This window comes from Peromyscus eremicus, chromosome 10 (genome assembly GCF_949786415.1).
Source record: "Peromyscus eremicus chromosome 10, PerEre_H2_v1, whole genome shotgun sequence".
Classification (NCBI taxonomy): Eukaryota; Metazoa; Chordata; class Mammalia; order Rodentia; family Cricetidae; genus Peromyscus; species Peromyscus eremicus.
In genome coordinates, this window is record NC_081426.1 from 62,918,031 (window position 1) to 62,931,296 (window position 13,266).

General features: G+C 35.3%; 1 protein-coding gene across 2 annotated transcripts in view; it reads right to left on the minus strand.

Annotated features, from left to right (window-relative positions):
* Gabra2 (gamma-aminobutyric acid type A receptor subunit alpha2) overlaps positions 1–13,266 on the minus strand; it is a 137,398-nt gene that overhangs the window by 5,969 nt on the left and 118,163 nt on the right. The window contains exons 8-9 of one of the 2 annotated variants that reach the window (XM_059275086.1): positions 7,374–7,576; positions 1,093–1,272 (exon numbers count right to left, since the gene is read on the minus strand). In XM_059275086.1, the coding sequence (XP_059131069.1) occupies positions 1,093–1,272; positions 7,374–7,576 (383 nt within the window). The remainder of the gene's footprint in view (positions 1–1,092; positions 1,273–7,373; positions 7,577–13,266) is intronic. The other variant, XM_059275087.1, reaches the window with a different exon arrangement.

The window sequence follows — 13,266 nt, forward strand, 5'->3', positions numbered from 1 at the left end:
GGAATAAAAGCAACAGCACATTCACAATTCTACTACGTTATTATCTCAATGGACACAATTTCACAATGTAGAGCTGTGGCAGACTAGGCATTGAGCAAGTAACCTCAACTTACATATGGTGCTGGGCAAGATGTGTTTGGGTGGTATACAAAGTAATAATGGGTCAGGGTTGGTGCTTTTGATCAGTGAACAAAGAGTACATTTTTATGTAGCTCTTGGTAAAAACAATAAGCGATCACACTGTTATACAGTATGTTGATAGCTCAGTTGTCAGTGAAGTAAAATGAAACAAATCAGGAATGTAACAAAGCTCATCCCTTTGGGGGATAGACAGACAGACACTCTCCTATACACCTGTTGTTGCTTTGCTCTTGCCACAGTGAATGGTCACACACTCGTGTGCAAATAGGCAGCACTAATTGGATGTAAGTGATCCTTAATAGCAAAATTAAGCAAAGAGAGAACATGAATCTAGGAGAAAGACAGGGTAGGTTTACTAAAGGAGTAGGAGGGAGATGGTGATCAATGGATAAGATCAATTTATGTGCAAGGAACTTTCAAATAATAAAAATATTAGTAAAAATTGTATTTGATAAGACTCAACATGTTTTGATTTGTTACATTATTGGGAATTGTTGATACATATTTAAACTGTCAGATCTAGAAGAATTTTGATTGCTGAATCCAAAGGTTTTTACATAATTGTTTTATACACTTGACATCCTTTATGGGGCAGAGAAGTAACATACTAGCAAATTTAATAAATCATCTACTTAAATATGGGCACCAATCAGAAGATGTGTCATATGAATGAGTATAACTATTGTGGTTTCAGAAATTGGCCCTTTACAGTAAGCACATGAGGATTCCTATCAAATAGTCAATGTAACAGGCCCTGGAGGAAAAACCAAGGTTTCTAAAGGCAAATATATGCTCTTTTTACCATGCCATGTGGTCATTTTACAGTTTTTATTATTTTTTTTTTAATGATCATTGGAAAGTCCAGTACTTGTAGAACAGCAACATGTTCCCTGGCCAGATAATACTACCATTAACTGACTAACCATCCTGACTGAGAAAAATTATACTTACAGAAGAGTGTGTGAAGGTTAAACAGTCCATCCGCTTCTGTAAGTACTCTAAAGGCTTTGCTTGGCTTAAACTGGACCAGGAGAAAGCTATATACTTGGACCATATTAGTTTAGCTCCTTGAAGAATTGCCTTCACGGAGTTGTGTGTTAATATAATGCCTTCAGCTTTTATTGAAGGGGACTACAAGAAACATTAATATGAAATTCATTACAGCATTTATTGTGGAAAAAATGACATCACTTGATATAGTACCCAGCTCACTGTAACATAATAGCAACGAAAAAATTTTTTCTTTATGAAAATTTACTTTTTCTTTTTTCTTAATTCAAAACATAGTGCCCCAAACAGAGCTACAAATTTGCTGAGTAATTACTTTAGAATGTTAAGTATAACTACAACTGTGAATTGTTGTCAGTGAACCACCTATTACAGGACACTTGAACCTAATTTTCTTCTGTTCTTATTTCCTACTTCCACTTTATAATTTTAATATAATTATAATTTGATTACATAGCTTTTTAATAAGTTACCTGAAATTATTTTGGAATAAGACAATGTCAAAACTGCAAACAAGGGACTGGAGAGATGAGTCAGCAATTAAGAGCACTGGCTGCTGATTCAGAGGACATGGGTTCAATTCCCAGCACCCGTGCTGTAGCTCACAATCATCTGTAACTCCAGTTCTAGGAGCTCTGATGCCTTCTTCTGGCCTCCATGGGCACCAGGCGCCCTTGGCACACAGACATACATGTAGACAAAACATCCATACATAAAATAAGATAAAAATTTAAATTTATAAATGAAAATAAATGAATAAATACACTTTAAAATGTGGTGTTATTTACAAATTAATAGAATGAATCAAAGAACAATGGTCCATTCCGTAAGTTTGGCTATTATATCGTTATAGCTGTATTTTGTGTGATTTATTATCTCGTGTATTCTCTGATTTTTTTTGGCCAGTTTGAGCTTAGTTTATAAGTTTATAAGTGAAAAACAATTCAGGGAATTGAATTAAAGCTAACAATGCTTGAAAAGAGAGCTAAGGTCAATTATGTGCTAGACAGTATGCTAGGTGACAAAAGACACAATAGTTAATAAGACAAACCATAATTCTCCCATTTTCTAATCTAGTGGTAAAAATAATTATTTATAATAAAATCATAATTTAAGGAAACTGATAGAAACCAAATTACTGCCTAGTGCTCTGGAAAATCAGAGGGGTTAAATTTATTTATGGAAGTCCTCAAGACTTTATTTTCCTCAATTTGGAGTCAAGGAAAGAAAGAGGATATTACACCAAGAAGATGCAGCATGGTAAATACTAGAGACATGAAGACTCATAAGATTTTGAGGGAAATGACTGTGATTTGTAACAGGTTAAAGTTGAATATACATACCAACCCTGGATAGCGCGTACTTCAGATTCAACACTTGTAAAATGTGTGTCCATAACTAAGTCATTTTACTAAAATAATCCTCAGCCTTAAACTAAAGACATTTACAGGCTTGTAAGAATAAATGCTCAATACTTTTAGAAAATTCTACCTATCATTCATCATGTAAGCAACCCCACAAGGAAACCACACATTTCAACCATATTAGCCTTGAATTACTAACTTAGGTAACTCATCATAGAGCTGAATAGTTAAATGATTTACATTGTGTTTTAGGTAACTTTAAGAAGACAATGTGTATTAAAGAAAAACTTGATTAAAGGCAGGAAGCAGTAAATAATCTGTAAAATAATAGTGAGATATATCATGAGGTTTGTAGGAAGGATAATTAGCATGAGTTAATGTCAGATCCCGAGAAATATTTCCTATTTGTTGGAATGTGACATTATGCCATGTCCCTGACTGAGGTATTAATTTCTGATAAGTACCTAGACATGAGCATAGAAAAGGTCAAAAAGTAGATTAGGTTTTATTTTTTTTGCTTGGCTGTTCTTTCTTTTTCTTTGTCTTTTTTGTTCTTGGGGGGGGTGTAAAGAGACTGCTAATATCCATACTTATTAATGATTACATTATTGCCCATTAATAATAATTTTACAGATATCACCGTTGCACACTAACACTGGGTTTTCCAGTGCCTGAGAACACCTAAGTGATTCTGAGATGAAGTTACTGGTGCCATTTCATTGTTAAGAACATTGAGTCAAGAGACTTTCCCACAGGGTACAAACAGTTCACCAGACACATACCAGAAGCAGCTACTCTATCCCAACTTTCTAAGTTATTTACTTTTTAATTAAAGCATTTTAGTTCATTCATTAATTAATTTTATGTGTGTGAGTGTTTGCCCTGCTTGTATACAGGTATACTAACTATGTTTTCAGTGCCTGAGGAGAGCACAAGAGGGTGTCAAAAAACCCTCTGCCATTACAGGTACAGACAGTTGTCAGTAAACACGTGGGTGCTGGGAATCCAATCCTCCTCTGGAAGAGCAGCCAATGTTTTTAACTATGGGGCCAACTCTCCAGCCCCAGTCCTTGACATTTTATCACAAAATTTGTAAATGACTAGAAACATTTCAACATAGACAGTTCTCAAAGGTTGCAATGTTAAAGTCAGGTGGGAACAGCTAGGAAATAAGATGGCTGTGTGTGTATGATAGTCATATATGTACACATGATGGGTATATACATATGATGAACACATATATGTGATGGAGATATATATATATGCTGGAAGATAAAAGAAAGATGTAGTTTATAATACAGATATGATGTTGAACTGTAAGACAAGAATATTGGTTATAGATCTTTGAATTGGTAATACTTCAATAATTCATGCCATATTTACTGAATATGTATAATATGTAAGATACTGTGCAACTGACCAAAGGTAAATGATTTATTAAAATAACTAATCTGTCATTATAATGATTGACAGACAAATTACAAATATTCTTTCACAAAATTGATAAAGTATTTCCAAAACTCAAGAAAGCATAGATACTTATACTTTTAATGGGACTCAAATAATATTGGAAAGAAGTACTCAGAAATGACATCAAAAACTGAAATTTGTGTCAACAACAAGCAAGAATTATGTGATTTGTGATAGCAAATGAATCTTGCAAATATTGCCAGTATAACCTGGAATTTGAGAACTACATTGTAAACAATAAGACACAAACAAAAGCATCTAAGAAGGCTGACTTGGCTTTGTCTGGGGAACATGAGCATGCCAGAGAAGCTCGATGCTTCTGACTCTGGCACAGGACTTCACAGTATGGAATGAATTGTGGCAGCTGCCAGAGTGTGAGCAAAGGATGCTGACATTACTGAAGCGTTTCTTAATGAAAAGAGAAAATGTTGCCGAGCTGGACCCAAGACAGTGTCTTCAACATAACAGCAGAAGGCTCAGTGAGGATCTCAAGGGGAAGTGGAAAAACTCACATGCTATTAAGTTAGGAATGCCAGTTACGGGGCAGTGAAGGGAAGAATCTCAGGGTACAGAGAACTAAGAACTGAAGGAAAAGAAAATGACAGGGGAGAACTCATTTCACAGAGCTTGGGTGATAAAAGGACAGTGGAATCAGGGTATCGGGGTGGAGAGAAACAATGATGTAAGATCTGGATGGTCCTCCTTTGCTTTTATGGCAAGTTAACTAAGCCTCTTCATAGGAAAATATGAATGAGGTAGTAAAATAGCAAAAGGAGCCGGGCGGTGGTGGCGCACGCCTTTAATCCCAGCACTCGGGAGGCAGAGCCAGGTGGATCTCTGTGAGTTCAAGGCCAGCCTGGACTACCAAGTGAGTCCCAGGAAAGGGGCAAAGCTACACAGAGAAACCCTGTCTCGAAAAACCAAAAAAAAAAAAAAAAAGAAAAAAAAAGAAAAAAAAATAGCAAAAGGTCATTTTTAAGAAATAAAGCAAGAAAGTAACAATGGGTGGAATAAGTCTAAGAAAGCAGCACAAGAGGCTTAAGCAACAGAAGTGGAAGCCTAGTTAGGGGCTAGAGAAGGGCCACAGGGCATGGGGTCTTCTAGAAGCACTTGGGGGCTCTATAAACAGACACTGTGTCTTTTTAGAATTTGACTCTTTGATACACTTTTAAGAATGAAATTTTCTTCGCTCGTGTCACAACTGAGGCTAACATAGTATAAAAGTTCTTCAAGACCCTAGGGTTCAAAAGTAGCTGAAGCATAAAAGCATGGCTTTGTTAATTATTTTTTTAAAAAAAAGAACTTAAATATCATTTGTTCACAATCTTGTATGTAAAGTCTAGAGTCTAGACAGATTAAATTTAAGTACACGTTTCTTGTTTTTCAACACACAGTGTGGACATATATCTCTAAGTATTTTTTATGTGTCAAGTTAATAGTCTGTATTTTAATAAAACATTTAAGGGCTCTAGATGTTCTTTGTGTTGACTGACAATAGGACTTTATTCACTTATGTTTATAAATACCCTAAGCAAAAGGACTACCTATGGACAACTGATTGTGAAAGGACAAAAAATTCTGTATGTCAAGAAAACCCTTATCAGCCTAAAAATTAAATCTGATTAAACTAAAGCAGAAGGCAGGATTTAGTGAAACATCTCTGGACAGCTAGTCACCTCTTGGCACTCAACTTGATTTTCTTTCATCTCTAAATACCTCCTTATTTTCAAAGTAAGTTAAGGGAATATAGCTCTAATTTCATTTTAATAAAGAAATTGGATAAAGTACACATGTAAACACAGAATTATAAAGTTGTTTAACATCTTTCAGTTAAGATACGTAGGCTCTCTCATTGGTGTGTTACCATAGTTATAATAAAAATAATTCACCCAACAACAACTTTGAAACTAGGTGCACCATCCTAGTCACACCCTGTCTATGGAGAAAGTATATATATATAACCAATATGGTTAAAGAGAAGTAATCACATAAATAAAATGAAAAGTAATTCACTATGTGGGGAATGAAAACAACACAAATCAACAATAAGATGTAATGAAAATGCTGGAATCAACCAGAAGTTAAGCATAGAAAATTGATTAAGTCCCTTTCAATATCTCATCACTATTTCTGTTAGTAGGTAAATGTCACTTACAAATAAACTAACAACTATAGTTAGAATTTCTATAGCTTATAAATGAGAAAAAAGAACAAGTGTTTTAAAACGTAACATTCAAGCTTTGTGTCATTAAACTGTAACGTGGTATAGAAATGAAATATGTAAATATGTACATACATTCAAATAACTAAAACAAAAATCAAATCACAATGGTGTCCCAAATTTTATGGGAAAAATCATATAATTAAGTGTTCAAAGAAACTGTCAGAATATTCTACCACTACTAAAATTATTTATAGCATGTTAGAATATACAGCCTTTTCCTAAGGCAAATAGCAATTTATACAATTAGATATAAAACAACTGATGTATACACAGATATCGCATTAGCCTCAATACTTGAGACATGAAAATGTATGTGTCAATAATCTTAAAAAATAATATTAAAAGTTAGTTTTCCCCAATTAGACCCCATGAGCAATTTAAAAATCCTTGAGTATTTCAGTATCCACATATTTGCTTCATATGGTATCATAAAGATAAAGTGCTACCTTCACTCTTACAAAGTAGTAATGAAGAGTCATTGACCCACTGTCAGAGCCACAAATTCTTCAATAGGTGAAATTAATGCTCACTTTCTTTTCAAAGCTCTATCCTAATGTTTCATGATAGATTACAGGCATTAACTTTATGGGTAGACAGACCTGGGTTCCAGTACACTTACTGGTCAATTGTATGAGCTGGAGCCAATAAACAGCTGTAATGAGCTTGACATACTTCACTATGGAAGACTAGAATTAAGAAGATACCCTTCTTAATGTAAACTTGAAAGAGAGTATGTGTGAACACGCAACATGGCTGGACACAGAACTCCACAGACGCTGAGAAGTGGTTTTTTTTTTTTTTTTTTTTTTTTTTTTTTTTTTTTTTTTTTTTTTTTTTTTTTGGTTTTTCGAGACAGGGTTTCTCTGTGTAGCTTTGTGCCTTTCCTGGGACTCACTTGGTAGCCCAGGCTGGCCTCGAACTCACAGAGATCCGCCTGGCTCTGCCTCCCGAGTGCTGGGATTAAAGGCGTGCGCCACCACCGCCCGGCTGAGAAGTGGTTTTAAGAAGTGTCATGATTACAAGCACTCTAAAAGGATTTCAAGCAAGAACAAACTTTTTAAAATTGATACCGAATTTCTCAATATCAAATTATAGGAAGAACTCTGCCACAAATTTGAATGTATCCAAAATTCTCTTCAGTAGATGAGCAGCGAGCTCACACTTACCTTGTCATTTACTACACTCTTCCCATCCCAAGCCCATCCTCTTTTGGTGAAGTAATTCACGGTCGCAAATTCAATTAGGGCTGAGAACACAAATGCATAACAAACAGCAATGAACCAGTCCATGGCAGTGGCGTAAGCTACTTTGGGGAGAGAATTTCGGGCACTGATGCTGAGTGTCGTCATTGTGAGAACAGTTGTCACTCCTGTAAAAGACAAGAAACAGAAGCACAGTCAGTGGCGGGAAGAGAGAGTATCCCAGAGTTGTTCTTTTCCTTCTCTGGAAGCTGTTTTTTTTTGTTATTTCTACCCATGAGAAAGTATTAGCAAAAAGTTCAAGTTGGTTGTACTTAGTATGACAGTATGATAATACTTCTGGAAATAGAGACATCAAACAGAGCCTGAAAGTGTCTTCCTTTTTTCACTTTCTTCTACATTGATTCCATTTTCTCTTAGTACAGTTGATATTTAAAAAGACTGGTGGTAGTGTGGCACTGTTTAGGTGTGACAAAACACAGGCACTTTAGAGTGACCTGTTACTCATCAGCGTTAACATAAGAACTCATCGACAATACCTCATAATAACATTGATTTGTTTTATTTAGATGAATCATGCGAAAACACCTGAGCAAACCCTCACACTAATTACAGTGGGATTGTGATTGAGGAGTGATTAACATGTTTTCTTTTATTTAAGCAATGCTGTGTATGTAAGGAATTAACTCTGGTTTTGAAGAGGTATGATCTCTTTTGTAACATCATATAAATTTGGTTAGAAATGAAACAAACTTCTAGGAACAAAACTTGTAAAATAGAAATATTCATTTGAAAAGAATTATAAAGTCCCATTTGAAGAATGAAAAAAAAAATACATGAAATTATCTGCTGTAGAAAGAGAGAGAATGTCTTCTCCAGGGAAAAGCTCCTGATAGCCAATTCAATCTTAAGTGGTCAGTTCTAATCACATACACATGTAAAAAACACTAAATGGAGGCAATAGGCTCTCTCTCTTTCAGTCTGTCTGTCTGTCTGTCTGTCTTTATGTATATGTAGCAATGATTAAAGAGGAATTCATGAATTTGAGAGCAAATGGAGGACCCAGGAGGATTTTAAAAGGTAAAAGGGAGAGGTAAATGATGTCATTATAGTATCCATATGTGAGAAGACATTTTAAATTTTCAAATTAAAGGATATTTCATACATTTTGCGTGCCCCTCCCTGCAAAAAAAAATTATAATTCCTTTCTCCTATAGCTTTTTTTTGCTAGTGGCAAATGACTCACATTTATAAGAAAAAAGAAGGTGTTAAGTGAGGCAGGAAGCTGTAGCACCAGCAATTAAAGGCTACCATCAACTGAAGGTCCCACAGAAGTTTAACTGCATGAGTGGGAGATATACAAAAGAAAAAGAAAGTAAATGGCTTAAGGATATTGCTCAGGAATAGTCTAGTCACCCAGTTTGGATGAGGCCATAGTTCTAATCAACAACATCAAAAAAGGAAGTAAGAAAATGTGTTAGATGGTTTTATGTCAATTTGATATAAGCTAAAGGTATTTGACCAAAGGGAACCTCAATTAAGAAAATGTCTCCACGAGATTTGGCTGTTCACAAACCTTTAAGGTATTTTCTTGATTAGTGATTGATGGGTGAGTACCCAGCCCACTGAGGGTGGTGCTATACCTAGGCTGGTTGTCCAAGGTTTTAGAAGAAAACAGGCTGAACAAGGTATGAATAGCAAGTCAGTAAACTTCACCCCTTCATGGCCTCTGCATCCGTTCCTGCCTCCAGAATCCTGCCCTATTTGAGTTCCTGTCCTGATTTCCTTCAGTGATGAACAGTGATGGAAGTGCAAGTCAAATAAACCCTTTCCTCCCAAAGTAGCTTTGATCATAGTGTTTCCTCACAGCAATAGTAACCCTAACCAAGACGAAGGAAATATACTCCACTTTAGATAATTTGAAGATTTGAGGGCTATTTTTTTGTTTCACTTTCCCTTGGGATAAGGCAGCATTGGCCTCTCATGTAAAATAAAATCACTAGCAAAAAGTAACAATTATTCCATTCAGTTATGGGTGAATCCACAGAATATGGTGGTGACTGTGGAAATAAAAGGTTGGAAAATAGACTGATCTCACCTGCTGCTGAGTCATATTAAAAACACTTATAACTCCAGCAATATGGCTCAGCTCATAAAGGCACTTGTCATCAAGCCTGATGATTACCTGTGTTCAATCTCTGTGATTCATGGTAGAAGAAGAGAATAAACTCTCACAAATTGTCTTCAGCTTCCACATGCACACACACACACACACACACACACACACACACACACACAGGCACACTAAGTAAAAGTAATTAAATGGCTTTTAAAAAGAGTTAAAAACATTAAAAAATACTTTTACAACAGAAATAAATGATGTTTAATGCATTGTATTGAAAGGTTTTATACTGATGGATATTTTCTTTCCATATTTTTGTTCAAATGGACAAATGGATACATCCAAATGTACAACTGTGTGTATTCATATGTCTGTAATACAATAAACAAAAATGAAAAGACATCCTGCCTACAAGAATTCCTTTTATTTTGTTTTGTGACTCACTGAATTTAACCAAGGCTATCTGTGTGACCACGGATATGAAACTATCCCTTAGAACATGGTGGTTTACTCAGTAGCTATATAACTGAAAAGAATGTTGCTCCTCCCACAGAATCTACTAGCAGCTACTAGGTTACAGTGCACACATCATTCAAAACTTTAATTTATTTACTGGTTTTTCATTTACTTCTTTGCTAATACAAATGTAATGATTTTAACATTATTTAAATCATTCACTGGTGACATAACAGAAACAAAACTGCATTTTCATTTTGTACTCTATAAATTTGATGAATATCTTTAATAGCTCTAGTAGTTTGTGTTGTTCATTACAGATGTCATTTATATAAAAAATTACATTATAAGCAAATACAGTTTTACTTCTTTTCTTCCATTTTTCATGCCTTTTGCTTTTCTTCTCTATTTTTTCTGTTAAGACACAGTATAATATTTAAGGAATTAATAAAAATAGAAATGTCTTGATTATAGTATTAAAAAGAAAAGATTTGTCCTTTTCCTATAAATATATGTTTTTGTTAGATGCTTTATAAAAGGCTGAAGAAATTCTCTGCTATTGCAGGTTTTTTGGTGACATTTTTATAACAAAAACATTTTTATTTTGTTAAAAGTTACTTATCTACTGAGATAATAGGAGTTTTTTTTTTGCAGTTGCCAGTAATAATCTTCATTGTAATGGCTGAGTTTTATGTCAAGCCAACCTTGCATTCCTATGATAAATTGTAGCCAGGATGCTGAATTATTTTAAAACATGCCTGGTTCAGTTTTCTTTTATTCTGCTATGAGAATTATATCTAAATTCTCAAAGATATTGTGTGTTGCTTAGTTTTTCCTTGTTTTATTTTGTTCTGTTGATAATATACCTATATACCTGTATATAGAATGAAACAGGGAGTGTCTGAATGATTAATGACAATCCTTCATTATTTGGTAGAACCCACTAGAGATGCCATTTGACACTGAACTTGGCTTGACTGGAAGTTTTTCATTCCAAAGTTGATAGCTTTATTTGCTATAAGTGTGTTTATGGTACTACATCAATTTGAGCAACTTTTTTTTTTGGTAGAAACTGGCCCATTTGAAGTTTCCAAACTGTCAGCATACAACAGTTAGCAAAATAATCATGTGACTTGCATTTTTTCCTATAGACACTAGTAATATCCCCCTTACACAAAGAGGTGCACACAAACACACACACACACACACACACACACACACACACACACACACACACACACATGAGGTATGCCAGTTGGGCTGAAGACACATTGCTTAAGACATAGGACTTGGATGATATGAACTGGATCTGACCTGAAGAGCCTCTTTCCTGTAGCCTAGCTTCCATGGCTCCAGAAAATACTATGAAAGGTGCCAGAGGAGGGAAGAAACTCACAGTCTGACCCAGCTCCAATACCTACGAAGCACAGCGGTGACTAGCATGGCAAGATGGGGGTAGAGGAGCAATAGTGGGTTTCAGAAGTCGGTGATAGCAAATATCAGTCTAATTGAACTTAACTGGAGGGAAATCGTGCCTGGTACTGAAAACCTAGTTATCTTCCCAGGACTAGTTAAGTCATGAACATTAGAAAAGACTCTACTACTACCACTTTGCTAGTCCAGAATAATTCCTTACTGCACTTGAAATCTTATCCTTTTATCCACAGATAAGTGTAGCTACCACCCCTCATCAAAGAAATCACTCCTTACAGCAAATGGAGATCATCGCAGCAAACCACATTTGGACAGAGTGCATACATCAACATAGTGAGCCAGCCCCAACTGCTTTTGGATATCTGAGGCCTCTCTCTTTTATTCTTGATCAAGCTACCTAAAACTTAATGGATTTTTAAAATCTTTTTGAATGCTGATTTTTTCTACTACTCTATTTTTTGTTTCACCTTTATACCATCACTAGTATTTCATTCACAAAATATATTAAGGTAATGCACATTAAGGTAATGTGAGATTCTAACTGGGGGGCAAGCCAGCAAGGAAAGAGAGTGAGAGAGAAAAGATACATAAAGTAAGAGAAGGGAGGATAGAAGAAAGGAAGTACAAGACACAGGTAGAGAGAGAGAGAGGGAAAGATAGAGGGAAAGAGAGAGGGAGAGAGTTTAAGGCTGGTCCTTGAATAGCCCTGGCTTTGTGTTTCACTATCGATTTTTTTTTTCAGGAAGCATTCCTAACCATTCTGATGTCATCCACTATTAGGCTCTCATTAGAAGCTAAGCAAATGGATCCACCTCATCTTAGAAATTCAGCCTGAAAAAAAAATGAATGCTCTTCGTCTATAATGTATGAACACCTGTTTTGTTAAAAAGAAACAGAGAACAACCTGATACTTTCAAACATTTTATCTTGAACTATTTTCTTAGTGATTTTCTTGAGCACTAAAATTTATAATAACATAATTTAGATTAATGCTAACTAAATATCAACAGCATACACATTTTAGCTTACTACAACTCCATCACAAATTATACCATTATACCTTTACACTTATGTCACATGTATATATAGCTCTCACATTGTGTATTTAACTTCAGAAACTGAGTAAAACAAGATGCTAAAGAAAAAAATATATTTAAACTATCTTTTACATTTTGTCATAGAGTAATCTTCACAGTTGCTCCTTTCTTCTGTGGATTTGTGTTATTATCCAGCATCTTTTCATTCAGGTTAATGACACTCTTCTCAAATTCTGCTAATGACAATATTTACTCTGCTTTTGTATATCTGAAGTTAAGTAGATGCTGAGGATAAAATCTGGCACATCATGCATCTATTTATTTCCATGCTTTCACCCTTTTTGTTATTTTGTAATTACTCAGATAAGAATACTTGATCTTTACATGGTTTTACAAATTTAGTTTTGATTGGTGGAATTATGGGGTGACAGTGTGGTGGTATTGTGTTCCCCAAAATATTGTGTGACCCTAATAAACTTATCTGGGGTCTGATAACAGAACAGTCACTAGATATAGAGGCCAGAAAATGGTGGCACACATGCCTTTAATCTTATCACTTGGGAGGCAGAGATCCATCCAGATCTCTGTGAGTTTAAAGCCACACTGAAAACAGCCAGGCATGATGACTCATGCCTTTAATCCCAGGAAGTGATAGCAGAAAGCAGAAAGGTATATAAGGCATGAGGACCAAGAACTAGAGCTGTTTATGCTTTTAGACTTTTAGCAGCAGTTCAGCTGAGATTCATTCTGGATGAGGACTCAGAAGCTTCCAGTCTGAGGAAACAGGATCAGCTGAGGAACTGGCAAGGTG